The sequence below is a fragment of the Contarinia nasturtii genome, unplaced genomic scaffold (genome assembly GCF_009176525.2).
Source record: "Contarinia nasturtii isolate CC-2019 unplaced genomic scaffold, AAFC_CNas_1.1 Cnas_scaffold_129, whole genome shotgun sequence".
NCBI classification, from domain to species: Eukaryota; Metazoa; Arthropoda; class Insecta; order Diptera; family Cecidomyiidae; genus Contarinia; species Contarinia nasturtii.
Window position 1 is genome coordinate 5,706,977 of NW_022197486.1, and position 27,243 is coordinate 5,734,219.

A 27,243-nucleotide genomic window follows, 5' to 3' on the forward strand; every position below is an offset into this window, starting at 1 on the left:
TGTAAATGCATTTCAAACAGTTTTTCACAATTATAAAATATTCTACTGTTTCTTTGTCTAACAAAATATGAAATTAAAATAGGCATGGAACCGACAATGTTGAACTCTGTTAGAATGTGAATGTTTCGCTGTTTTCTTGTTGAAATCAATTTGAATCTCGCAAATGGAAGATGATTTGTACTGAATAAGAAATTAAAAAAATGTGTTTTTCCAGATTTTCGTTCGATATTTTATAAATGGAAGTTGTACGTTTAACTACTTTGATGTATCATTTATTTGATCGATTGCACACACTAAACTCAGATCAAATGAAAAATAAAATCTACTAAATCATGGATTAAATGTTTGAGACAATGGATTTGTTGTTATTGTAGTTTATAGTTGATTTCACCGAAAGGCGGTCGTTACAAAGGTTTACATTTAGGCACACATCGAACATGGTAAGCAATGAAAGGTGTCGGTGTGTTTACATCAATTAATAAAATTTGTAGACATATATCCATATAAAGAATATATAGTGCGTGTACTTGTAAAAGCTATTTTGTATGGCCACTTTCAATGACCCACCACTTTGCCATTATACTTTATGAAATCTTTTTCCATACTGCACTTTTTTATGAATCGAATATCATTCATCATCATTTGCAATTTTTGATTAAGAGGATTTGGAAGTGGCAAACGTTTTAACGAGCAATCCCGTAACTTTTGCTAGGGGCTATTCTATGAAATTAAAACTATTTCGAAAAATGAGTGCGTTTTGGTCCTGAATGTCGTTTCAGTCTTGGTCAAATTTAAAACCAGTTTCGTCACTTCCAAATGCTATTGTTACATGTTTGCAAATGTTTTTTTTTTTTACTTTTGAATGAAAAAAGTTCGAGTATATTTAGGAGGTCACAAGAGACACGATCGATTCTCAATTAATTCCTGTTGCTCTCGTTTTCGTTCACAATTCTTTCATGTAATTCAAGTGTTTCTTCACCATGTTCAATAATAATGGAGGATTTAAAATGCATATTGTAAATTGTTCGTTGGTTTTGTTATAAAATAAGCATACATTGATTTTTGGATAGGATAGTTCCACAAGAGCTGGATCTAGGCGTGCGTACTCCGCCGTATGATACACGGAGATCTTACGGATCTATCCTATCCAAAAATCAATGTATGAAAGTAAGCTAAAATTTAGTAAAACTAAGTAAATGATGGTAAATTATCGTTGTTCAAATATGACTGTTATTGTTTCTAAGATGGAGATAAAAAAATGTTACCGTTTTTCTGCGGTTGATTAGAATTTCCATTTTGTTTTGTGTCACATTGGACGGTATGAAGCTTAAAGCGATTGAACATTGAAGAATAATTTAGGAGCAAATATTAAAGCTTAACATTATTATGTAAGATTCATTATCTTGTTCATAAGCACACTTTTCAATTCATATTTTTTTGTTTTTTTCTTTTGTTTTTTTTTTTTGTAAGATACAAACACGTCTAAGCCTCTTCTGAAATAAAAGCGCTTACACAGGCACTGCATAATTAATCTTTCCTTTCATACTTTCGTCGTCAGTTTATGTGTGGACAATGTCTAGGCATGTAAACTGAATGGTTGTCGATTTATTGGAGCCATTTCAACTTGACGAATGGTTTCCTCGACCACCTCTTGTCCGTCGGGCTGTTCATTTGGCTCTTCACCCACAAGATGGGCCAATTTACTCTCTTTGTAACGTCCTTGCGATCCGTTGATGGCACGATCTTCACATACACACAGAAATAGAGTATCAACAACCATCTGATAGAAAAGACATAGAAACAAATAAAGAATTATGACGCACTATAAACTAATATATTAGTTGTAAATGTCAATAATTACCTCGAACAGAGACAGAATTATATGAGCGATAAAGAATGAGAAGAGTGCAATGAAGAATGCTGGCAGCATGTAGAAGTGAACGTCATCACGATGACGCAACAACAACACACTTATCAATCCACAAATCAATCCCACCGCCAATTTGCCCAAGAAGAGAATGAAATCACCAATTCCATTGATTGTTGCCACTTGAATGCTGTTTGCCATCATTGCATTCCAGGCCTAAGTACATACACGAAAAGAGTGAGATTTTCATTTATACCATTTACTGACTTCCACATCAATTAATAGAAAAACACTTACAACACCAGCTGCCGGACAAAAGTTGATATTTTCAATGGCTATTGTAAAACGAAAAAAAGAGAGAAATATTTTCAAAAATGATTCGTTGAATGTATTTCCAAGAAAATGGAAACTGAAAAATCTGAAAAGATTTCTCTGGCTGAATCTTGCAAAATTTCATACCGATGACAGTGTATGCATTATGATTTAAAAATCGAATGAATTTCTCAAGGAACCAGAAGCAGCAAATGCACGATTTCATACAGCATTGAGCACATTCGGATCCTTTATCACTTCCCGTCTTCAATCTGAATGTGTAAAATGTCGTTTCAAGTGGTGATTTAAAAAAAAAAAAACAGAAATTTCCTTACTTTGCATACAAATAGGTCAGAATCAATCGTGGAATTTTGAACAATGTTATAAGAATTGATCCCTTTGCAGCGCTGCCCAAGTGATACTTTAAAAGTTTTCCAATCGCAGTGAGAACCGGTGAATCGGTAGGTTTCCGGAAGTACCAAAATACGACAGCACCAGCCAATGCCAATTGTTGACACGCTAATAGGTGTGAGGGGTAAACAAAACACATAATTATCGATTTTTATATTACGGTAGATCAAATAAATGAACACTCAATTGAGTACTCAAGCAATTATGTTTTATAACTTAATTTCCATTAATTACTGTCGTATAATTTATGTTTGTTTTCGTGTGTCGAATGTCCATAATTGCCATTGAATAAATAATGCAGTGCTTACCAAATATAAACTCGCATGTCCAAATCAATCCAACTAAATAGAACCAGAACATATTTTGTAGTACATCAACATCATAATATTCAATGAATGTGAATGTTTTATAATCGGGACCGGTGTTATTTCGAATGGGAATCGATGGCAAAGGAATGGTGGCCAATTCACTTATATTGCCCGGTGATTGTTTGAGCAATGGCTTGTAGTCTGGATGTTTTGCAGTTGCTAAGCACACCACAACAGTTACCCAAAATGCTAAGAATAATGCCAATGCAATTGAGGCAAGAATCGATGGAATCACTAAACTTGGCATTTCCAACATACAACTGCTGGCCTCCTCGAAAAGAGCAGCCAAACCGCTTAATTTCTTTCGCATTAAAAATACCACCACTATTACCATGATCTAATTGATTTATAGATAAAGAAAATAATAAATTATGTTATACCGCGAATGTATTATAAAAATCAAAATTGCTTACCATAATGATGGTGGCAATAATTGCCATTGATTTAATCATTGTTTCATTCCGTAAGAATTCGTCAAAGTTCGAGTATTCAAAATCATCCATTTTTACTTTGCTCACATCCAAATAGGTAATCCATAGCACAACGGTGATTGCGATGCTTGCAATGATAGCAAATATACAAATTAACCATGAAATTATGCTGGTCAATACGCCCATCATGCCGATCATAAACAATGACAGAACTATATTGAATAAGAGAATTTACACAAATGATTGATTCGATAATAAGCGGAATTGGTCGAAAGAAGTCTGAATTTAAAAAAAAGATAAAGAACAAACCAAAAGCAACGAAACACATCATTAAAATTGTTGGCCAAGTGTTGTACAAATCGCTGAATACTTGTTGAGCAGTTGTCCATGAGTTCAGAACATCGAATGCCTTTTGGACGCCCTGGACAGACTTGTGATTAGTGGGAATGCATCGGTGTAGCAATGCTTTGCTGTTGATAGAAAAACACACACACAAAAAAAATATTATCACATTTAATTGAATCATACATTGATGAGATCATGTGTCAATTATCATTTGAGTTTTTTGGTACCTTTCATAGACGGGGAGCTTTGGACACGGTCCAAGAATATGAAAATAAGTCATATTATTTGGAATGGGTTTTTCCAACAGTGTCATATTGAAATCATACTGACACAAATGACTGTTTGTCTCCTTGTAATATCGGTACAATTGATCTTGGTCCAGAATATTACGATCGGGACAACTTTCGACGCATATTTTCAGTGTTTGTTGCCATTCTTTGATATCAAGGAAAAATACATATGGCTTTTTGGCCATATTGAGACCAGACAAATTGAAATTTTGGAAGCGATCATTGTGCTCGACACCGCATGTATTGCCAAAACTATCGAAGCCATTTATCAAACGAACTGGACTACCATAGACAAATGCAAACACCGCAATCGCAATCTGAAATTAAACATTTTTTTGCAATTTAAATGTTTTTTTTTTGTTTTATCTACATATAAAAGTATGAACAATGCCTCAACATTGTTGCTGACGAATTTTTAATTAACACATGCCAAAATGACTAATGGTCACACTTTTTTCTCCCATAAATTTCGCTACAAACATTTCGTATGCAAAATGAGGATTGTCCGAATCGGTTAATGACCGTTGTGAAAAGCGTTGAACTCAATGATTTTCAAACACGCAACACTATTTTCCATATATGTATATATCCTATCGCAGTTTTGAATACATTACATTGTATGCGGCAGAATATGGGAGCGAACTCAATATTTTATTTTAATGATCACAAAAACCGATGTCTACACATATATAATAAACTAATTAAGAAAGGATTTCGAACATTTATAGTTCGTAATTTTTTTTTTGCGTCTCTCTTATAATTTAATGTTTCTTTGTTTGATTACGCATATGCACTCTTACCATAAACAACCAAAAGATGATGTATAATGCAAGCCAAAAAACATCTGTGCAACCGCGGGAAGTTGCTGGCTTATAGACTTGTTCATCTTTGTTTTCATCCGGTGAACTAAAACACGACATTTTTTCTACCGATCTTGAGATACACCTCACGAATATTTAAAACGAATAAAATTTTATGTCTTTTAAATCATTCGATGATCAAATCACGGTAAACAAACTTTTCTTTATTTTGACTTTATGATGGATAAAATACCGAAAGATAGAGACAGAGAGAGTGACAAAAGACACTCGTCAAATTATGTAAATAAGAATTTGTGCGATTTGTGTTTATCTGTTCGGTTCGGAAGAAATATTCTGTATGATTTACCACACGCAATGTTTTGTTTGTGTGGTTTTTTTATATATTCAAAAATCTGTATTGTTTGGTTTGATTATATACACTGTGTGTTCAAACTCTGAAACGCAACAAAAAGTACGTTAAGTACGTGAAGTAAGAAGACATTCACAAAATGTCATTTATACTCAGAGAGTAGTTAATTCATGTTGATTTTTCTCAATTTTTCCCCATCAAAATTGGACTCTATCTTTCCGAAAATGTTACTTTTACAACAATAATACGATAGTTTTTGCGTCTAAAATATTTTTTTTGAAATTATATTTCATAAAATAAAAGAAAACTACCAAAATTACCGAATTTTTTTTGAATTTTTTGTTGTTTTGAGTAGATGGCACTGGCTACGATTTCATACAATGCACATTTTGAATACGAATCATATTTCATTTCAATATTTTTTTTAATGAATTAATCAACATAATTTAACTCATTGATGAAATTTATTCAGAAAATGCAATGGAATATAGAAAATTCATTGATCATATCGAGAGAGAGAGAGAGAGAAAAGAAGAATTCAAATAAAAAACAAAAATTCTATGGAATTTTTTTTATGGACGCTCAAAAATGACATAAGATCGAAAATGTTGTACGTGTATGGGTGTGCATATATTGAGTTTGAGAACGACATTTTGCGCTTTTTTCAGGTACTAACACCAATACAATGATATTCGGGCGCTTCTCTCTCAAGCAACATTGTGAAGTGAGCCTACATGACAGCAGTCGGCGTTTGTGTGTTGGTTCCACATACCGAATAGAAGAGCGAGAAGCAGAAAAAAAAGAACGTTCATAAGTACGGGATTCATAATAATAAGAAGAAAAAGAAGAGCAAAATAAAGCACACACAACCTAGCAATCGCCATTCGCGCGCATCTCACGTTCACGACAATTCATTTGGCAAGTGATGAAATAATAATACAATTATTGTATTTTTATCTAGTTAAATATTATAAATTAAAAATATCGTGTAAGTGGCAAATAATTATTTGAAAATTGATTCATTTGTAAAATTGTCAAATGCGACAAAGACATTTGCAAAAGACCGAACAGAAGGCACAAAAAAAATTATTCAGAAGAGAGGTAAATAACAAATCGGAGTGTGTGCATCTAATCGTGTGGTAGAATATACGAAGAAAAAAATCTATACACACTGTGTGTGTGAAAAAGTGATTGGAACTGTTCGGAAAGAAAAGAAAAAAAAAATTTTTTGTTAGCATACACAAATGTGTGTATATGATTTTTGCGATAGCAAATAAAAGGGAAAAAAACGTAACAAAACTGAAAATTGTATTAAAAAACATTGCATGCTTACAGAGCGAAGATTTTTTGGTTTTTTTCGAGCGGGAAAACCGAACGAAACACATTCATTTCGATCAACATTGTGAGAACAAACGGTGAAATTGAACAGTGAACATTAAGTTGCGGATAAATATATATATATACAAAGATAAAAAGAATAATAGAATTTCGTGTGTGTGACACCGATAGCGAGACCAAGTGTGAAACCGACATAAACGAAGTAATTTAATGTGCTCGATCGATTTTCTATCATAATGGATCCAGCAAAATTAAAGGTTGTCGAACTACGTGCTGCATTAGCAGCTCGCGGTCTCGATCAAAAGGGTGTTAAAGCCATTTTAGTATCACGTTTGCAAGCCGCATTGGACCAAGAACAACAAAATTTGGATGCAGCAGTCACTACAGATGTCGATTCGTCAGGTTTGTAGATACATTACATTGTTTTGTTGTTGTTGTTTCTTTTAAATGTTGCATTCAGCTTATTCGGGTTTGATAAACTTTTTAGCGGTTTTGGTGTTACATTGATCGGATTGTATTATCGATCCAATCTGAATTCAGTTCTGAGTGAAAAATCGGTGTTTTGAATTGTGTTTTATCAATCGATTCGAAAGCGTTTGTTTTGTATAAATGTATATATGTGTAGAGATGTGTAAAGAGAGATACGCTTTGAATTTCAATCGCCATCTTGAAATTCTATACGCTGCTTCACATACACATGCTTATTATCAGTGTGAATGTATGTCATACATGACTTTTCTTCCTATAATAATGTACACACCGAACGAAATATATGCATGAGACCACATTTTGAACATAGAACACGGTTAATATTCGAACGATTTTTTTCTGCCCCGGCTGAAACATTATCGCACTTTGTAAAAATACGAAATATAATGAAATGAACCTTTTTTCACAATATGGTTGTTGTTGTTTTCTTTCTCCCTTTCTTTCATTGTAGTGCTACAACAACAACAACAACAACAAGATCCAAGTATTATAGAAAATCAATTCCTACCTGAAGAGCAGTTTCAAGTACAAACAGAGCCACCCGTTCTTCCGGACACATCAACGCAATATTGCGAAGAATTGCCGACCAATGAACCTGAATCGGCTCCAATCCAATATGAAGCACCAATACCACCACCACAGCAGCAGCAGTCGCCACAGCAGCAACCGCAGCAAGAAGAGGCAGAGGCTCAGTTCTTTAATCAAAATCAAATACAACAACCGCAGCAGCAGTCGCCAGAGCAGCGGCAGCCACAACAATTTCAAGTGGACGACGATGACGAAGATGAAAGTCAATCTTCACGAAGTGAAAATGAAAGCAATGGCGATGAAAATAATTACAATCAAAATGATGATGTATCATGCGAACCGGCTGAACATCAACAATTTGCCAGCACCGAAGAGCCAATGGAAACGGAGCAAGCGGACAGCTTGAATGAATTTGCAAATCAAAATATTAGTGAATCAAATACAAATCATGAGTTAAATGAGTTAAATGAACCAACTGAAAGTGAGGAAATCACACCAACAAAGCAACCGGAATCAAATGAACCGATGACAACAGAAGATACAAATGACGATGATGAAGAAAAATTATCGACTAAAAATGGCAACGAAAAAGATGAAATTGGAGAGGAGAGTAAAAGCCCGAACCGTGACAAGGACAAACAAACACCCGAAAAAGATTCAGAAAAACAAGAGAGTCGAAAACGTAAGCGTTCACGTTCAAAGTCAAAATCACCGCCAGCCAAACGAGCCAATCGACGTGCATCACCTGCCCGTAACACCGACGACTTTACAAACGAAGAAGACGAACCGGAATTCGATGAGAATGCCGTTCTTTTGAGTTGGTACGATTCGGATTTAAATTTGGCCATCAATAAACCCGATCTATGTTCAGCTCGTCCATTATCTGATGGTGTATTGGCATTGGCCTGGGCTGGTGCACGTTCAACATACGGTGTGAACAGTGGAAAAGTTTGCTATGAAGTTCAAGTCAATGAAATCAATCGAGTACAAAATTTATCCGAAGAACGTAATTTATATGAATTACGTTGTGGTTGGTCGATATTATCGGATAATTTACAACTCGGCGAATGTAATCTATCGTTTGGTTACAGTGGTTGCGCTAAAAAAGCCAACGATAATGTATTCAGTGAATACGGTATAAAATATGGTTCACGTGGCGATGTTGTTGGTGTTTATTTGGATTTGGATAGTACGCCATGTTCAATTCAGTATACAGTCAATGGTGAATCGCAAGGAACTGCATTTGAATTTAATAAAGATGATTTGAATGGTGCATCATTATATCCACATATTTTAACGAAAAATCTTGCTTTTACTGTTAATTTTGGACAATGTTCAAAACTACTTGTGAATGAAGAACGTCCAAATCGTGCACGACGCGATGAAAGTTCACGTCGCGATAAAAACAAAGATAAACGAAGCAAAGATTCAAGAAAGAGTAGCTCACCAAGCAGTCAAACGACATCGGATGATAAGAAAAAATCCACCAAAAAATCAGAACCACAAAAATGCGACGAAAAAACTGAAGAAAAAACAACGGTTGAAGAAGGCACCGAGAGCAATACCGAGACCAATGCCGAGAGCAATACCGAGACCAATGCCGAGATCAATGCCGAATCCAATGTTGATGCCAACACTGACGTTAACGCCGAAACGAAAGAACAACCAGATGAAAGTGGCGGCGAACAAGGACCGGATAAGGAAAAAGTGCCCGCATCCGAAAATGGTGACAGCAATGATGATGCCAAAAATGGCGAAAAAGACAAACCAAATGAATTGCAACAAAAAGAATATTCACTTCTGCCCGGCTATCAATTGATTGGAACGATTGGCATTGAAAATTTGGTTCAGGGTTACCAAAGACCAAAAACTCGTAATGAATGCGAAGTCATTCTTTTAATTGGATTACCCGGCGCCGGTAAAACACATTGGGCCAATCAGCATTCCAAAGACAATATTGAAAAACATTATAATATACTTGGTGTACAGAATCTACTCAGTAAAATGACGGTATGTTAGAATTTCGGTTGAAAATTCATTTTCGTTTTTTTTCATTTTTGTTTTGTCAGAGAAAGACAAAATTCGAACCAAACATTTTAATTGAAATACATTTATTTGTTTAGGTTTGTGGAGAGTCAAGAAAAAAACATCATTCGCATGGACGATGGGAACGATTTATAGACTGGGCCACAAGAGGTCTTCACTCCATTCAAGATATTGCCGTTAAGAAGCGCCGTAACTATATTTTGGATCAGGTAAACTTGATGATAACGATGTCATTATTTTGGCAGAAAACAAAAAAATAAAAAATCAAAATTTGAAAACTATCAATGATTTTATTTAATTTATTAGGCAAATGTATTGGCATCTGCTCAACGTCGAAAAATGAAGGGGTATGGTGAGTTTAAGCGCATTGCTACCGTTATAATTCCCGATGATGCCACCCACAAAGAACGCTATGATAAAGTAACCGAAAAAATTGTATCCGAAAATGCACTCAATGAGATGAAAGGTGAATATGAAATATTTCTATTTTCACATCTTTTCGATTCCATATTTTACGGAATTCTTTCGTTAAATATTTTCTTCCAAAATTCTACACACCGCAATTATTTAATTTAATTTCAGCTAACTTTACTCTGCCCTCCACCGATTTTGGATGGTTCGATGAAGTAACATACACCGAATTGGACGAAGAGGAATCAAAGAAAAAAGTGCAGGAATTCAATGAAAAAGGCAAAAAAGCGACAAAAGAACGTGAACGTGACAGTGATCGTGGTGATCGTCGACGAGGTACGTACCAAATTACATGTTCTGTTCACACCATTGAAAATCGTTGTATTAATTTGATGCAAAACAAATTATCGCGTGAAATACGTTGCTAATGAGATGCAAATTAACTGTAGAATTTACTCACATAATAATGTAAACTAATCGATGATTATTGAGGAAAATCGATTTTAAATAGATAATAAATAAATGAATGTTTTTCACTCTTTGGGATAACAAATTGATATTGTTGATCGTGATATCAGTTTAGTAGAGTTAATTCAATAAGAAACGTAATTTATTTTGACGAATGTTTTATTTTTAACTCAATCTAGATGATAATCGTGATCGTTATGGTCGTGACCGCCGAAATTGGGGCCAATCGTCTTCCGATCGTCGTTGGAGACATCAACAGGGCTCATCATCTCAGTGGCATAATAGAGGTAAATTCATTTGGTTGCAGACAAGGTACATATAAAGTCAATTTAAAATATTCTATTAAATGTTGTTTCAGGCATTGGTGGCGCTAGTAGTGGCGGCGGAGGCGGTGGCGGCGGCGGTGGCGGCGGCGGTGGTAGAAGTCGCGATAAATGGCATGGCAGCGGCAATAATTGGGGCAATCGACGATATGATTATCCAAATCATCGTGATAGAAGGCACGATGACCGACGCGGCGGTGGAGATGATTTTTCACGCAACTACGATAGAAAACCACCAAACCGCGACTACAATCGTGGACGTGACAAACGTGAGGGCAGTGGCGTTAGCGGCGGCGGCGTTTCTGATAAACATGGATCGAAACGTGATAAAGACAACCATTCAAGCAGCAGAAGTGTAAGTTTAAAACATAGTTATACGCAAAATCTCATGAAATCATTCAATATTTTTGTTCGATTTTCGTTCTTCGCTACAGAGTTATAGTTCGAAAGGTAGCGGTAGTCATTGGAACACGAATAAATCAATGAGCTCAAACAGTCGCGATTACGGTTCATACTCATCTATGGTAAGTATCATTTTAAGAAATTCTATCTTTTAAATTGAATGAAAAACGACATTTTTTCAACGAAAGATAACGCAATTTATATAACTTTTATTTTTTTTAAAATATAGTCGTCTTCTCAACAGTCTTCAGCATCAAGTAACTGGGCAGCGGCGACCAGCAGTTACACACCACAACAACAGCAATGGTTGCAATGGTAAGAAACTTAGCCAATTACTTCATAAATTCACCAAATCTAAACAAAATTAACATCATTTTTTCTTCTCTTTCTCCTGATATTCTGTAGGCAACAACAAGGTCCCATAATGCAAGCAAGTCAGCACCAAAGCCAACAACAGGTACAATAATAATACTTTTATGACATTTTAATTGTGACAAGTGAACATGGGGTTGTTGAATGCATGAATTAAATAAAAATGATGTACAAATGTTCTGGTTTAATAATTTACTTGATTAGCGATGCTTACTAATGATAAAAATAAATTGAACCCCGAGATTGATGATAATCGTATTTAGATAAAACTAATATTTTTTGGTATAATTTCAATTTTTTAGCATCAGCAAGGTAATAATGCCCAATGGTGGCCACAACAACAGCAACAGGTAATTTAAATATTCAGCGATATTATTTGCGATGTGCAAAAAATAAAAAATTTAACCAAACTATATTTCACAATATAGGCATCTGGAAATCATCAAGGATGGCAGAATTGGGCTCAATATGCACAAGCATATGGGGTGAATGCTTCAAATAGCAATGGAGCAAACATGGGAAAAAAATAAGAGTTAGGATGAACGAGAAATAAATAACAAAAATACAAATGATTTTTTTACCAATAGTAAATTTCTGTACACAAGATTTTTTTTTTTTGCTTTTAATTCAAAAATAAAACATTACAAAAAAGACGGGCTAATGGTGATGGTTTCTTGTTTATGGTTTCTTAAACGCAATATAATGTGTTGATCGATAAATGTTTAAACAGTGATTACAGTTCGGTGGAATCGAATGTGAAATTTAGCAATAGCTTCAATGACATATACACGATCACGTGTATATTTACCATACGTAGATAGATAGCGAGTAGATCACACCTTTTATAGGTACCAAATTGACCGTCGGTGTGTCGATTTATTTATTTTTTTTTTTAATTATTTAGTCGCGACTTAAATGGCTATTTCATTGCCCATGAACGATTTAGTTCAATTATTACGATCGAGATAAAATTTCTGACTCTTGAAATTGTTGCACGAAACGATTTTTATATAGTATACAAACGGTGTTTGCTTCAAGTCAACGTCGAAATTTTACATTTCAATTTTTTTATTTATCAAAAGTTACGCAAAGATTTTTTATTTGTAGCGAATCACGTGCCAAACTGTCTGTGTCTCATATGTGCAGTGTCATGAAAATGCATTTCCGTGCTTTTATTCTATTTGAAAAGTGAACGAAGCAAAAAAAACTAGGGGGTAGACACATGGAATATTACTTGAGATATTCACCGAAATTGAAGGTATTCTTGGTATTCTTGGTATTCTCAGTTTTAGACGAAATGTCAATGCATTCAGCAACGTCTCACAATGTGCATATATGAATATTATCTTCCAAATATTAAAAAAACTTTTTCAACGCTATTAATTGTGGTATTTCAATTGGTTTAATAAATGCAAAAACAATTTTGATCAAAATAACAGAAAGAAAACAGAAAAAATTAAAATAAATTACGAAATGGTGAATGTTAAAACGAAATGGAAAAAACTTGAAATCTTTATTACCGATATCAATTTGACATTAGGTAATCACGGTATTCACATTTTTAGTACAAGTAATCTTTAAATAAGTAAGTAATTGTAGTATTTGAAAATAGATAGGTATTATGACAATTCATTGGTATTCATTCATTCTCTATTGTGTCTACCCCCTAGAAAAAAAAGCTATTCAATTCAATCAAGCATTTTTTTTCATGACAATTCAAAGCGTTTTGTTTCCATTAATGCACACAGAAAATCGGAAATATAAAATATATATAGTGTTTCGAATGAGTGGCGCGAAACGGCTCAATTTAAATTAACCGAAACAAATGAAAATCTCAAACAGTGCCGCACAGAGAATAGCTAAAAATTGAAAAAATGTCGATTTATCATCAGTCGTCGAACAAAACGGGAGTAAAACGGCCATTTATTTGATTACAATAGACTAGATAAAAACATTCCCATGAATATGGTTGCGATGAGAACGTATTGGTTGCCGAATCAGTACAGTCGTAATCGTCAGCAGCAATACAGCAACAACGAGAATCGAACAAACGACAAAGGATGTGTCTGTAGATGTGTATGTGTGCGTGCGTGTGTGTATGTGTGTACCACTTTGCTATGAACGTACTCATGAGTATGACGATGCCTTGATGTATGTATGTTTGGGTGCGAATACAATGAATTTCGCATGTTGGTGACATTGTCATGGCCGATGAAAATAATAGTCATACAATCGTATCGCAGTAAATAATGACAGAATTTACAGCGTTTCACATTTTTAGAATGCGAAGAATTTTAATGATTTATCACAAAAATTAGTCTGCCATACAGTGTGAATTAGAATTTTGTGTTGTTTCATTTAAAAACTAAATAAGCCGCATCTACTTTTCGCATTCATTTATTTTTTACAATAAATATTAAACTGTATTCAAGTGGAGTGCATGTGTGTGTATGTGAAGAAAAAAAAACGAGAAAAAGTCCTGTGCAAAAATTCAATAAAATTGCGAATACAAATTGTGTATTAAGAGCGAACTATTTTCTCGGTTCGATAAATCATTTGCATATAATCATCTGAATACGTGAAATGTGAAACGACGTGTAAATTCGTCATTACGAATAAGAAGAGAACGAAAAGAACGAACATGCACTAAATTTTCAATAATAATAGCAATCAAACGAAAACAGACGTCCGATGCTTGTTTTGTTTATAAAAGAGAAAGAGTGAATTAAGAAAGATAGCGATAGTGACATGATATCACTGACGATGACCATTATGCTTTGTGTATTTCTTAATCACTCATATTTATTGTGAATTGATAGTGAAAAAAATAGACAAGATAAAATTCCGCGGTGAAGTATTTTGATTGTAGCAAGTGCAAGCGGACATTAAATTTGTTTTTTTAATGGATGTAATATAAATGAAATGGTAATGCATTTAAAGAAGAAAATCGGTAGCCGATATTATGCGCATTATTTATTCGTGCTCGATTAAATCTTGCATATCTAAGAACTTATTATTAGATAACAGCCGCCGCATATGACGACAATGCGATAGAGAGAAGAAAAAAAATAAATAGAAAGAGCCGGACGTATACGCAATAATTGATTAGCAGACAAACCGATATGGTTTGGGTTTCTGTGTGCACATGATGTGGTTCTTGAAATATAATCAGCAGCAATTGTTCTATGAAATATGAAATATGAAATGAGAGAGAGAGAGAGAGAGAGACAAGGAAGAAAAAAACCACCACACAAACTAATAACTGGGTTGTTTTTTTTAAATTTGGTGTTCAATCTAAACAATGCAATGTCGTAAGTCTGACCAAATATTTTACCTTTATTATCGATAATATTTACGTTGTAGTTTTATAGCGATATTGGTGCTGCGTTCGTTGAATATATTTCTTCTGATAAAAGTACCGTTTTTCAATGAAAATGCATTAGTTGGCATTCGTATATTTTACTTCTTCTGAATTCATTCATTCGAAATTGTTTTGTTGTTTCTTTTAGTATTGACGCCATTAGTCGAATTTTGTAAATAAACCAAAGCATCAAAATCCACGAAGAATAATAAATGCAATCAACAAATCTAGTCAAGAAGTAAAACATTATTTGAAACCAAACTAAAACAAAGATGTCATCTGGAAAGGATCAACAAAAAGCCCGCGGCAATAAAGTGGCCCATGGTTGGGAAGAGGCCGGTGGTGAATTTTATCAAGAATCATTTCCAACCGATTTGGATGGTGCTGTTATTACACGAGATCCCACAGCTCTTGCCACATTATTACCATCGAAACAGAATCGTGCTGGTAAGATAAATGTTCTAATTGTTTGTTGAAATGAACGAGATGAGAAAAAAAGCAAAAACACCATAAATCCATCTGACAAAAATCGTTCAAATAAATTCAAGCGGAATCCTAACGGAACGAAGCCGATTTGAGTCAAAATCAATGAAAATGCTGGGATTATCTGTCGAGAGATAGTTTGATGAATTATTATTACAATATTATGACATGCTAACTTCACGCTTCGTTTAAAAACTGCTCTTTGATTATGTGCGATCTTTTTTTCATTGTTGTTGATGCTGTTTATCTGTACATATACAACGGATATTCGAGCCGTATATACAAAAGATTTTTCTTTGATACAACACTTTGGCTTTGATACGTTTTTTTTTTGTTTTCGTTTTGCTTCTTTCTGTCTTTTGTCAAATCACAAATCATCAACATCACATAACAACATATATATGATATTAATTTAAGCCAAGGAACCAAAACAATTCTCATACTCACAAAATACACACATAAATTTTAAGATCGTCATAGATACGTAAATGAATGGTTTCATTGATGAAAATCATACATATATATTTGAATATAGTACGAATAAATGAAACCAATGGCTAAATAGATGCATCATCATTGACAAAAATATATATAATCGCTATTTCTTCGGGGGTGGATATCGTCATTTTTTCGTGGGGACAGCAATCAACTTCTTTGAGTTTGACACCGTTTTTATCCTATTGTAAATCATAATCGTTCAACTTGATAAATATTGTTTCATCTTCGCAAATTGAAAAAAAAAATGTTCATTTGTATTGAATAGGCTCGTTAAACCATTAAATCAGTCAATTTTCCGGTTTGTTTCAACAATGAATACACGTATAGTTTTCAATGATTTGAATAGAAAAAAGAAGCTGTGAATTAGAACGATTTACAACCGATTTATGACGATTTGCGTTCGTTTTTCTTCTTCTTCATTCTTTTAACTATGAAACTGTGTTCAATATATTTTCAATCTATATTTATAGCAACAACGAAACGAGTTCGACGTGACCGAACGGCAGCTGGTACAAGTAAGCAAAGTGGCGGAAATACAGCCGCCGACCGATGTACAAATCGAAAACATAGTATATCAACATCACGACAACATCACTCATCTATAAGACGCGGATCTCAATTTCATGAAGTTCACATTGCTATGCTCCCCGATTTATCGGGTAAGTGTTACATATTGGATTTGTTTCTATTTTTTTTGTTTTTGTTTCAATCTTATTGTTGTCGATTTTTCCATTGTTGCAGAGAATCTGACGGATGAGGAGCGTATATGGGAAGAAATTCATGAAATAAAATCGATGCCAGTGTCAATGGCACAAAAACGTGATATGAAGGCTCAATTACAGAATGCGACAAAACTGCGTTTGCAGGGTTTTGATCAATTTAAATGGCAACGACGAAAAGTGTGCCAACAATTTCATGCCAAATGGTCCGAATGGTGGATGAAAATGGCACTATGGCGTAATTCATTAAAAACGATCGAAGGCAATTGTGGCACTGGAGTGGTTGCCTATTTTCATTTTTTACGTTGGTTGATCTGTTTAAATTTAAGTATTTTTATTTTAATTTTATTATTTATTGTATTGCCACAAATAATTTTAAGTCCAACATATGATGGCGAACAGTTAATTGATGCATGCAACATTGAACGAAATTCAACCGAATGTTGTTTTTACGAATATTATACAAAAAAATCATACAGTGACGTTATTGTATGGGATTTGATTCAGGGAAAACGATTTATGGAAAAAACAATCATGTTCTATGGCATGTATGCGAAAAAAGTGTTCGGCACCAGCATTTTGCCAATGGACAATGGTTATGTGCCACAAAAAAATGTCACATCATCAAATACATTTGTAGATACTCAATTCATTGACGATGAATCCATCAATAGTAATTATACAATTGGCGGCGAACAATCGTCGTCGATACCGTTACCATCATTTCTGTTCTCATCATCATCATCATCATCGATAAATCCGTCAACGGAATCGAATGGAATTCTGGATCTCAAAAAATTGCAATTTTATTATAATTTGCCATTGGCCTATCTTAGTGTCAATGTTGTATTTCTATTGATGTCACTGATTGCCATCGTTAAATCGGTGTCACGTGAATTTAAAGATCGTATGGTCGAGGGTGAGGGACAATTTTATCAGTATTGCAATTTAGTATTTGGCGGATGGGATTTTTGTATTCATAATCAAAAATCGGCGCACATCAAGCACAAAGCATTATTAAATGAGATAAAAGGACTTTTACAATCCAAACGCATGGAATTGGAACGATGTAATCGTCCAAAAGATTTAATGTTCAAACTCATTATGATTCGTTTGCTTGTGAATTTAATTGTATGCGTTATTCTACTGGCGGCCGCTTGGATCATTTTCGAATCGATTAATTACAGTGTAAAAGCATATGATCATGCTGCCACAAATCTGTATCAAAGCGGTGGCAGCACCAGCAGCACCAGCTATAGCAATATTGAAAATGGCAACGAATCATCCGAAGATGATGATGAAAATAAGGATAACCACCGTTTATATACACTACTATATGATTTATTTATTGAATTTTTGCCATACATAACAATTGTATGTATGAATTTTTTGGTGCCATTATTATTTAATTATCTTGTGCAATTTGAACAGTATTCACCGATGTTTGTCATCAAAATTACATTATTACGTACGGTTTTTTTGCGTTTGTCATCGCTTGGCGTATTGTTAAGCCGTTTCCATTATTTGATAACAAAAAAATTTCGACAAGACAATGGCCAATGCAATTCCGATTACGGTCCATTACAATGTTGGGAAACATTTGTCGGTCAACAATTTTATAAATTATTGGTGGTTGATTTTGTGACACATGTATTTGTTACATTATTTATAAATTTTCCACGAGCAATGCTTGCCCGTCATATAAACAGTCGTTTCACCCGTTTCATTGGCGAACAAGAATTTGAATTATCAAAACATGTGCTCGATATTGTTTATTCGCAAACAATTTGTTGGCTTGGTACATTTTATTCACCATTTATTCCGGCCACCGCTGTTGTATTACATTTTGGTATGTTTTATGTGAAAAAATTTGCATGTCTTATCAATTCAAAGCCATCGGCCATACTTTATCGTGCATCACGTTCGAATTCATTGTTTATGTTGGTGCTACTTTTATCATATGTATTGGCCGTGATACCAATTGTGTATGCGGCTGCCGAAATAATGCCATCACGACCATGTGGACCGTTTCGTGGTTTGAATTCGGTATGGGATGAAGCGATAAATGCATTCCGTGAATTACCGCTGTATTTACAGAAAATTATTTTCTTTTTTGGCACCGCCACATTTGCCGTTCCATGTTTTGTCATTTTGATTTTATGCTTATATTATTATTATGCTGTTTCAGCAGCAAATAAGCATATGGTTGAAATGTTAAAGAATCAACTGGTGCTCGAAGGACATGACAAACAATTTCTATTGAATCGGTTAAGCTCGTTTTTGAAGCAACAACAAGACTATCAGAAAAAAATGGAACACAATTCATCGATTCCACCACAACCGCCACCACGAGAACCGATTGTCAATCAATAACGTTAAATCGACTTTTATTTTTCTTTTCTTTTTTTTTTAAATATATACAGTTTAACTGTCTCTCTATCCATTATTATGTCCATTCACAGACGATAAACGAAAGAAAAAAAAACTGACTGATTACACACACTTTTTTAGTTTCTATATTCTTAGATGATAATCCCAAGTCTTATTTAATGAGAACTGAAGTATTACAAATGAATATCTTAAACCAACCACATTTTCAACGGTATAAATTTCCCCCCATTTTCCCTCCCTTATCAATAAAATAATGTACTATGTATCACTAATTATAGAAATAGTGTTCATTTCATACCAAATTTAAGATTTACACAAAATTAACCAAAATATATCCAACTAACACTTTGTACATGAATAATCGCGCGCAAAAAAAGAAGAAAATAACAACACCAATAAAATAGACCGTTTTGTTTATACATTGAAATCCATAAAAAAATTTGAAATACCATAATATTGAAACAAAAATCAATTTTATCATTGTAAGACTCTTTATTATGAAATAAAATCTAGTAAATAAACATCATTCGAATGCTAAAACATGACTATTACCTTTTTTATATGCGATAATTACATTTTTACTTTGTTTTCTCAATTTTTTCAATATATTCTCGTGCAAAGTCTTCGGTTCGTTTCGATTTACGTTTTTTAAGAAACGACTCAACAAACTTTCTGTATGTAAACAATGCAATTGTCGTACCGACTGTGAGAAAAAAAAATTTCGTTTGTATCGAATACGAGCGATTTCTTTTTATCGCGTACGGTTGCATCTGAAAAAGTTTGGAAAAAATAAATTCAAAAAAGTTTCCACAAAAAAATGAATAATTCATTCAATGTACTTACGGTTACTTTTTATCATTCGATTGTGAATCGTTTGGCGGCTGCTGTGATTCTTGTGATTTCTGAAGTTCTTTCGATTTTTGGGTGCTCTCTTTAATTACTGGATCCCAAGCATATAATTGACAAGAGATTCCAGCGATGATTGCAATAATTACGTCTGAATTCCTTAATCCTCTTCTTCTTAGTCTAAACATTATTATCTTTTCGTCCCGAGGTTTTAGCCATCTGAACTAGATCCTATTTTGTTGGTTATCAATTGACATTTATTTTTTTTCAAACGCACCGTTCGAACGATATTATGTAAAATAAATGAAATGTCAGTGATTGTCAATGTTATACCAACGAAATAAAACCAAAAATGAAAACTAACCTTTATTTTTCTTTAACGAATTTCAAAAACAAATTTATTTTTCACAAAAAAAAAATCCCGTTCTTTGGTTGAAACAAAAAAAGTCTCTCTATATAATTTTGTATTTTCCAATGTACATTGAGCCTTAATATTACTTATTTTCTCCCACGAATCATTATGAAAGAGTTTAATTAAGTCTTTTGTTTGAATTATATGCGACTAACTACTGGAATCACTTTTGGATTCGTCCTCCTCCTTCTGGAAGTTGAATGTTGCTTTTCCATCATCAATTTGGATTAAATCAGCCAAAATCGAACTCTCATCACGATGAGATGCTTTAAGTAGTGGTTGCCAACAATAAATACCCGCTACCAAACCAAAAATCGCCCAATAAATTCCTTGCATCATAGATGCTCGTTTTACACCGATCGGCTTTTTGTATATAGACATTTTAGTTTTAAAAACTTAATCAAAAAATGTTGATTAATCGGCATATGACGCCCAAAATAAATAAAGTATCGAAACGACTTTTTTATTGAATTCAACAATTTTCGCAAAATGTGTACAATATTCAATGTGTTAATATCTGTCAAAATAGAAAATGAGAATTGTCTAGTATTGCCAACCGTTCAATGTATATGTGTGTTGGTCATGCGTCAAATAAAATGAAAACAAACTAAAAGTTATATCAATGACTGTGACTGTGACTGTGATCATGATGATGCACATGATCATGTTTAACAGATGGTTTTGAATCACCAAGGGCTAAAGTGACTTTTGATTCAGATTTTCTACCAAGATAACTGCAAATGAAACGTCCAATCATAACCAATTCGGGTAAATCGATGCCAGTATGCAGTCCCAAACCATTTAGCATATAGATAACATCTTCAGTTGGCACATTGCCGGAAGCACCTTTTGCATATGGACAACCGCCCAAACCAGAAACAGCCGAATCGATAACTCTTATGTCATGATTCAATGCGCACAAAATATTTGGTAATGCTTGCCCATACGTATTATGACAATGAATCGCTAATTGCTGTGGTTTGGCAATTGTTTTCACTTCGATCAACATTTTATTCATTGCTGCTATTGAACCAACACCAATTGTATCACCCAATGAGATTTCATAGCATCCAAGTTTTAATAGGTCTTCAGTAACTTTGGCAACAGCCGTTGGCTGAATCGGACCTTCATACGGACAACCAACTACCGTTGAAACATAACCACGAATTTTAACATTTGCTTTTTTTGCAGCTTCAGCAACAACACGAAATCGATTTATACTTTCTTCAATTGAACAATTGATATTTTTCTGCGAAAATGTCTCGGATGCTGCAGCAAAAATTGCAATCTCTTTCACGCCACCGGCTATCTGTTTGAATTGTGAAATGAACACAGTTATCATTGATGATAATTATCAGTTAACGGGCGATGAAAAAAAAAAATTTCGATTGAAAATACACTCACAGCCGCTTCAAATCCTTTTATGTTCGGCACCAATACGGGATATGAAATGGAATCATCCTTTTCAATGCGCTGAAACACCTCCGAACTATCTTTGAATTGGGGAATCCATTTGGGGCTCACGAAACTACAACGATTTCAAAGGAAAAAACTTCATAATATTTTGAACAAAGTTTTATTTTTCAGTGGTGAAAGTTCCTTTTACCTTGTCACTTCAATGTTCTGAAAACCAACTTTTGATAACCGATTTATGAATTCAATTTTGACATCAGTTTCAACATATTTCGGCTCATTCTGCAAACCATCTCGTGGCCCAACCTCAACAATTCGAATTGCATTATCGCTGCTGGTTCCATGATTTCGTATGCTCTGTGTGAATGATTTTCAGAAATCGTCAATGAAAACAAGAAAAAAAAAATCAAGAATATTTTTATATTTTGAATTTTATGGACACAAAATTGAAAAAAATAATGTTATTATTTTCAAGGCGATACATACATTTGAAATTCTCTGTGTTAATTGAATTGATTGACGACGAAATTGTGATAGCTTAAATAGTGACATTATTTAAAAAAAAAACACTGATCAAAATGAAAAGAAATAAAATTTATTTTGTGATAGTAATTCGAATGCCTTGACTTTTTATTCAACACTGGAAATGATAAGTACCGCAATGTTTTCGTGTTTACATGCTTATCATATTTTTTCGATTGAATTTGATTACGGTATTCAGAATATTGTCGATAATGCAGTTCTCTACCGGCCGATTTAATTGTTTCGTTGTGCTTTGAACGCACTCTGCATACTTGTTTTTGTTCAAATGGATTGAACGCCTTTTTAGTACGCGTCAAAGTGTATTCTGTTTGACAATAGAATCGTTTGAAATTTTTTAACGAACATAAATAACCAACCACTCACGTTCAGTGCAGAGCATTGTACAAACTAGATATACATTTTTTCTTATATCGTTTTTCCGAATCTTGCGATTTCACATCAACAAGTTACATTCAAAATTTTGTGAGCTCGAGTGTTAAATTAACTGCCGGCAAAATTATATTCACGTGGTTTTTGTTTTATTTACTTTCCAATAAAAAAACCGACCGCAAAATGTCGTCAACCGATGACAAAACCGATAGCGGCTCAAAAAATAAGCTGGATATCGAAGCATTTAGACATCATTTACTTAACTACAGGTGCATAATTGTTTTTATTTTATCCATTCATGTGGCTAAAACATGAATTTGAATTGTATTGACAGAACAAAGGCAGACGATTCGGAATCTGATCTATACCAATTCGATTTGGACTCTAGTTTCAAGCGTATGCTTGACGAAAAACGACAAGCTACCAACAAAGAGAACAATCCACCATCGACTGAACCATCAACATCATCAACCAATCCACCGGAAAAACCAATGCGCAAAGATTTGATGAAAGAACGTAAGTTATTACGTTTGTTAGTGGGTGAATGTGGTCAATTGTATGAATGTTATATGGAACCGCTGAGAACATTAAAATGAAAGTTCTCTTTAATGATTATTGCGTGATTTCATGTCGATGCATTTTTTCAAACAAATTCAATAGGTTTGCGAAGCCGTATTGACGATTCGTATATGGATCAATCATACATGATGGAATATAGCGTTGGCAGTGAAATGGAATTTTCAACGATAAATCGTCTAATGGCTGATTTCAATATAAATCGTGATTCGTCGGTGTGCCAAAAACGGTCACCATTGAAAATGTTGAAAATAACTGGCGACTCACTGAACGAAAATGGATTTTCGTATCAAATTCAACGTTCGGAAAATTCAACCGATGCAACCAATCAACCAAGAAATCAAGGTACTTATATATTTTTTTGAATTTCTCTTCCGATTTTCACAAGAAAAAAATTAATAATAAACACTTGTAATTCATTCGAAATTTAATTAAAGCAACCAATGATCTAGCTGCTACTGCATCGGCCAACATTGCGGATGATACACTAGAAGAGATTGAATATGTTTTAGATCGTGGTTTGAACTATGTACCAAAGCGACTTATTAACGAGATAAAGCAGACACCGAAAGATGGATTAGAAAAGTGTGAAAATCAAACGGATGAGATGAAAACCTATGAAAATGACGAAAACCAAGAAAACAACGAGAATCAAGAGAATATTGAAAATGATGTTGAAAAAAAGATAAATACATTTTCTGATTATAAAACTGAAGGAAATTTCTATGAAGATGAAATAATTGTGCTCGATTCCAGTCCAGAGACTAGTTTTGCAACAACACAAAATACAGAATGTTTTAAATCAGCATTCGAATCCAATGAGACGACATATCATACAGCAAAATCCGATCTGAACAATGTGTCTGTGGTGTCAATTGATTCAGATTCGGATTCAGCTATCAATGAATCGATGAACAAATCAGAAATTGAAAATTCCAATCAAATGATTGCCCAAGATTCTGGCGAAGGAAGTTTAGAATTGAATGCAAGCGTTCAAAATGATGTCACATCGTCTAGTGATAAATATGGTGACATGCCCAATTTTAATGATACATTAGAGCGCGTGGAATACATGATGGAACAAGGGCGTATGATGATGCTCGATAAAAATGCAAGAAATACACCCATTCAAAATGTAAGGTCATAAGTTCTTTTTAGTTTTTTATTACTTGTTGGTTAATTTCCATTCTTTTCTATGTCATTAACCGTAGGTAAAGTCACAAAATGCACAGAAGAAAACACCGATTTCGCAAACAAAGAAAACACCGATTTCGCAAACAAAAAAAACACCGATTTCGCATACAAAGAAAACACCAGTTTCGCAAACAAAGTCAAAAGTTTTAACGCCCAGTTCATCGTCGGCGAAGAAAACTGGCAACGCTGGTGGTGTCAAGCATTTTACACCAAACAATGCCGATTTATTCAAACGGCCAGATCAACGCACTGTACGTTCACCATTTGGAGCCAAATCGGCGTCAGCATCAAAAGCTCATGCACCACCACAACATTCACGCATCCCAATGAAAACTAGTTCATTGCAGAAACCACAATTTCGTCATATTGCCAGTCCGATTGCAGCTTATATAAATAACACACCAGAAGTTCCGCTTATAAAAACAGTTCGACCAGCACGAAACTTACATATGGAAGACTTCAATAAGATGTATCCATCGACATCGTCACTTGATGAAAGTACACAAAGTGTTGAAATATTACCAATGAAATCGGCATTGCCACGTAAAATGTACATATCGGCACCACAACGAAAGGTATATTCTTTTTACTCTTGTTATATACCCCTTTGAAATGTTTTCTTATTTGGTTTTTTTTCTCCATATTCAAGATCATTGATCAACGGCACATGGTTACGCCAGGCGGCCAAAGTGTTCAGAAACTGATTGGTCCAGCACCATTGGTAATTCGTCATGACGGTAAAGTAAAAAGTCAACAGAATCAGGGACGCGCAGTTGCGCAAATGTTCGAAGACAGTTTGGCTGATCTTTCAATTGCATCTGGTGATATTTCAGTCCAAGGTAAATAAGTCAAAAAATTTCCGTTTTGCAAATGAATAATTTCAAATTTTTCGCTTTTACAGTTGTTCAAGATGTTCATCGCAAAAATTAAACACACGACTGACACGATATTATGCTTTTTTTTATCTCTCTCAAGTTTGTCATACGTATTATGTATTTTTCAATCCATATTTTATCAAATAAAGTTCCAATAATTTAAATATATCTTTTTTTCTGTTATTCGTACGTACGTAAGGCTTGGTTATAATATACATTAATAGCGTATTTCAATTAGAATATTGAATGAAAGTATTAGGCAAGATCATCAAGTACTTCTGCAATGTCCGGATAAGAAATGACGAGGCATAAAGTACATTTGACTTCAAATTGATTTGAAACTTATCCACCGAGCAGAATTGTTAAGCAGAAAAAGTGATGACACTTACGGTTTGCATTTATGTGAAGTTTGTTATGTTTGATGTTTGCTGCAAGAAAGTGATCCGATTTTGAACTGGCCAAATCAAGTTTGAAAAAAAAAGAGTTTCTAATTGAAAAATGAATTGGAAAAATGATGCGAAAAACATTTATTTTACAGATAATATTTTTTTTTTTTGAAATAGTCGGCCAAATAATACATATAAAAACAGCGGTCAAATATGAAGTGTCAAAAACAACAAACCTGTAGTGTGTAGTCATATACTAAAAGCGAGAGAGCAGTAACAGAATGAGAATGTGTTTGTGAATGACTGTCATTTTTTAAAAAATTGAAGAGAAACCGCAATTTTCTGTGCGCCGAACAAAAAGCAACGGATAACACTTCAAATTGGGAAAAGTTTAGACCAAAAGTAGATGAATGACATTGTTCAATAGAAATTCAACAGGTTTGAAGGTAGAACACAAAGATCTCCATACAAAACATGTTTTTTCAGTTAATAGCATTTTGTGCTATAGTTTCAGAATGCACAATTGAAACGTCAACGCAATACGTACATTACATTGTGCCAATCACAGCATAAGCATCTTTGTTACGGTAACTTATTAATTAACTTGTTACGGTAACTTAGTCAAAGTGAATTTTGAAACTTTTATTTTATGTGAACATATTTTAGTGTTGAATTATCATCAGATCGACAACAATGTTACGACGTTCGGCCAGAATAGCTGCAACTCAACGCACAAGGACTGCCGGCAAACGAAGACGACCGCCGGCACCACCAACACCGGACACCACACGAAAGCGACGCAAATTGAGCGATGCCAATGATCAAAACGACATTAGTTTAATAATGGCACCAACCAAAATAAACGGGAGCAAACGCAAACTATCGATTTTGGATTTGAACGACTATTGCTTGGAGGAAATATTCGAATGGCTATCGCTGGAACATTTGAAATCAGTTTTTAAAACGTGCACACGCCTACAACAGCTCGCCGGCCGATACTTTCAACGCACTTATTCGAATAGTTGTATTAGGTTTGAAAATGGATATCCGTACATTCGTACTAATGGCGGCTTGATTGAATGCGATCATTTCAATGCTTTTTATCAAAATATACTGATCTGTAGTGATAATATCTACATTGACCCAATTGACAATGAATTAATTCAAAAAATTTATGATTATGGTTATGGCATGAGAATGCAGATGAGTAAGCGGAAAATCAAACCAAAAATCACAATCACAGAAGTTAAAATCAATTGGGACAAAGTACTGCATTTATATAATATCGGTATTATTCGTGGTTACGATGAACATACTGATCGCGAAGTGTGGCGTGATTTGCACGATTCTGTGCTAAGGCACTGTGTGAATTTGAAGAAATTTGTAATGGTATCCCGTTTTATTCCAAAAGTAAGCAGTAAGTGGTTGCACCAAAAATATCCAACACTTGAGTACCTCCAACTTAAATTGAACTTCACAAATGACATTGAAATGAACAAACTAATGAATTTCCTGCAATCAAATCCAAATATTCGAGCCTTATCAATTGATTTATGTCGATCAAATGATTTTTTTGATGCGGCGTTGAAATCAAGCGTTCAACTGG

General features: G+C 34.2%; 6 protein-coding genes across 6 annotated transcripts in view; 4 read left to right on the top strand and 2 right to left on the bottom strand.

The window, feature by feature from the left end:
* Window positions 1-781: 781 nt before the first annotated feature.
* Window positions 782-5,274, bottom strand: LOC116345698 (CTL-like protein 1). The gene is made up of 10 exons (XM_031775312.1): window positions 4,825-5,274; window positions 3,962-4,341; window positions 3,699-3,859; window positions 3,372-3,601; window positions 2,899-3,295; window positions 2,515-2,698; window positions 2,327-2,451; window positions 2,165-2,202; window positions 1,862-2,083; window positions 782-1,780 (listed from the first exon to the last, which is right to left on the bottom strand). The coding sequence occupies exons 1-10, from the start codon at window positions 4,942-4,944 to the stop codon at window positions 1,577-1,579; spliced, it is 2,061 nt and encodes a 686-aa protein (XP_031631172.1). The 5' UTR covers window positions 4,945-5,274; the 3' UTR covers window positions 782-1,576.
* Window positions 5,275-5,945: 671 nt separating this feature from the next.
* Window positions 5,946-12,175, top strand: LOC116345390 (heterogeneous nuclear ribonucleoprotein U-like protein 2). Its single transcript, XM_031774701.1, has 12 exons — window positions 5,946-6,934; window positions 7,473-9,559; window positions 9,673-9,804; window positions 9,902-10,061; window positions 10,178-10,342; window positions 10,654-10,761; window positions 10,833-11,152; window positions 11,232-11,321; window positions 11,429-11,514; window positions 11,605-11,656; window positions 11,874-11,921; window positions 12,000-12,175. The coding sequence occupies exons 1-12, from the start codon at window positions 6,769-6,771 to the stop codon at window positions 12,099-12,101; spliced, it is 3,516 nt and encodes a 1,171-aa protein (XP_031630561.1). The 5' UTR covers window positions 5,946-6,768; the 3' UTR covers window positions 12,102-12,175.
* Window positions 12,176-13,219: 1,044 nt separating this feature from the next.
* On the top strand, window positions 13,220-19,563 carry LOC116345397 (transmembrane channel-like protein 7). Its single transcript, XM_031774712.1, has 5 exons — window positions 13,220-14,496; window positions 14,579-14,882; window positions 15,081-15,379; window positions 16,384-16,572; window positions 16,655-19,563. Exons 3-5 carry the CDS (start codon window positions 15,205-15,207, stop codon window positions 19,003-19,005), a joined length of 2,715 nt encoding a protein of 904 aa, XP_031630572.1. The 5' UTR covers window positions 13,220-14,496; window positions 14,579-14,882; window positions 15,081-15,204; the 3' UTR covers window positions 19,006-19,563.
* LOC116345412 (hydroxymethylglutaryl-CoA lyase, mitochondrial) lies at window positions 19,496-22,372 on the bottom strand. Its single transcript, XM_031774736.1, has 5 exons — window positions 22,181-22,372; window positions 21,888-22,051; window positions 21,686-21,809; window positions 19,867-21,590; window positions 19,496-19,793 (listed from the first exon to the last, which is right to left on the bottom strand). The coding sequence occupies exons 1-4, from the start codon at window positions 22,244-22,246 to the stop codon at window positions 20,901-20,903; spliced, it is 1,044 nt and encodes a 347-aa protein (XP_031630596.1). The 5' UTR covers window positions 22,247-22,372; the 3' UTR covers window positions 19,496-19,793; window positions 19,867-20,900.
* A 190-nt stretch (window positions 22,373-22,562) lies between these two features.
* LOC116345405 lies at window positions 22,563-25,415 on the top strand. The gene is made up of 7 exons (XM_031774723.1): window positions 22,563-22,875; window positions 22,941-23,122; window positions 23,267-23,527; window positions 23,620-24,317; window positions 24,394-24,951; window positions 25,026-25,215; window positions 25,278-25,415. Exons 1-7 carry the CDS (start codon window positions 22,790-22,792, stop codon window positions 25,304-25,306), a joined length of 2,004 nt encoding a protein of 667 aa, XP_031630583.1. The 5' UTR covers window positions 22,563-22,789; the 3' UTR covers window positions 25,307-25,415.
* A 420-nt stretch (window positions 25,416-25,835) lies between these two features.
* Window positions 25,836-27,243, top strand: part of LOC116348506 — a 2,106-nt gene continuing 698 nt past the window's right edge. The window contains exons 1-3 of the mRNA XM_031779529.1: window positions 25,836-26,083; window positions 26,152-26,224; window positions 26,304-27,201. Coding sequence (XP_031635389.1) covers window positions 26,331-27,201 — 871 coding nt within the window. The 5' untranslated portion in view covers window positions 25,836-26,083; window positions 26,152-26,224; window positions 26,304-26,330. The remainder of the gene's footprint in view (window positions 26,084-26,151; window positions 26,225-26,303; window positions 27,202-27,243) is intronic.

Coding starts and splice junctions, on each gene's coding strand:
- LOC116345698 (XM_031775312.1), bottom strand. CDS start 4,944: ATGTCGTGTTTTAGTTCACCGGATGAAAACAAAGATGAACAAGTCTAT. Junction 3,860..3,961: donor AAGCTCCCCGTCTATGAAAG/GTACCAAAAAAC, acceptor TTCTATCAACAG/CAAAGCATTGCTACACCGAT. Junction 2,452..2,514: donor CTGACCTATTTGTATGCAAA/GTAAGGAAATTT, acceptor TTACACATTCAG/ATTGAAGACGGGAAGTGATA.
- LOC116345390 (XM_031774701.1), top strand. CDS start 6,769: ATGGATCCAGCAAAATTAAAGGTTGTCGAACTACGTGCTGCATTAGCA. Junction 6,935..7,472: donor TACAGATGTCGATTCGTCAG/GTTTGTAGATAC, acceptor CTTTCATTGTAG/TGCTACAACAACAACAACAA. Junction 11,515..11,604: donor CAACAGCAATGGTTGCAATG/GTAAGAAACTTA, acceptor GATATTCTGTAG/GCAACAACAAGGTCCCATAA.
- LOC116345397 (XM_031774712.1), top strand. CDS start 15,205: ATGTCATCTGGAAAGGATCAACAAAAAGCCCGCGGCAATAAAGTGGCC. Junction 15,380..16,383: donor ATCGAAACAGAATCGTGCTG/GTAAGATAAATG, acceptor CTATATTTATAG/CAACAACGAAACGAGTTCGA. Junction 16,573..16,654: donor TATGCTCCCCGATTTATCGG/GTAAGTGTTACA, acceptor CCATTGTTGCAG/AGAATCTGACGGATGAGGAG.
- LOC116345412 (XM_031774736.1), bottom strand. CDS start 22,246: ATGTCACTATTTAAGCTATCACAATTTCGTCGTCAATCAATTCAATTA. Junction 22,052..22,180: donor TAACACAGAGAATTTCAAAT/GTATGTATCGCC, acceptor TCATTCACACAG/AGCATACGAAATCATGGAAC. Junction 21,591..21,685: donor TAAAAGGATTTGAAGCGGCT/GTGAGTGTATTT, acceptor CAATTCAAACAG/ATAGCCGGTGGCGTGAAAGA.
- LOC116345405 (XM_031774723.1), top strand. CDS start 22,790: ATGTCGTCAACCGATGACAAAACCGATAGCGGCTCAAAAAATAAGCTG. Junction 23,528..23,619: donor CAATCAACCAAGAAATCAAG/GTACTTATATAT, acceptor ATTTAATTAAAG/CAACCAATGATCTAGCTGCT. Junction 24,318..24,393: donor GAAATACACCCATTCAAAAT/GTAAGGTCATAA, acceptor CATTAACCGTAG/GTAAAGTCACAAAATGCACA.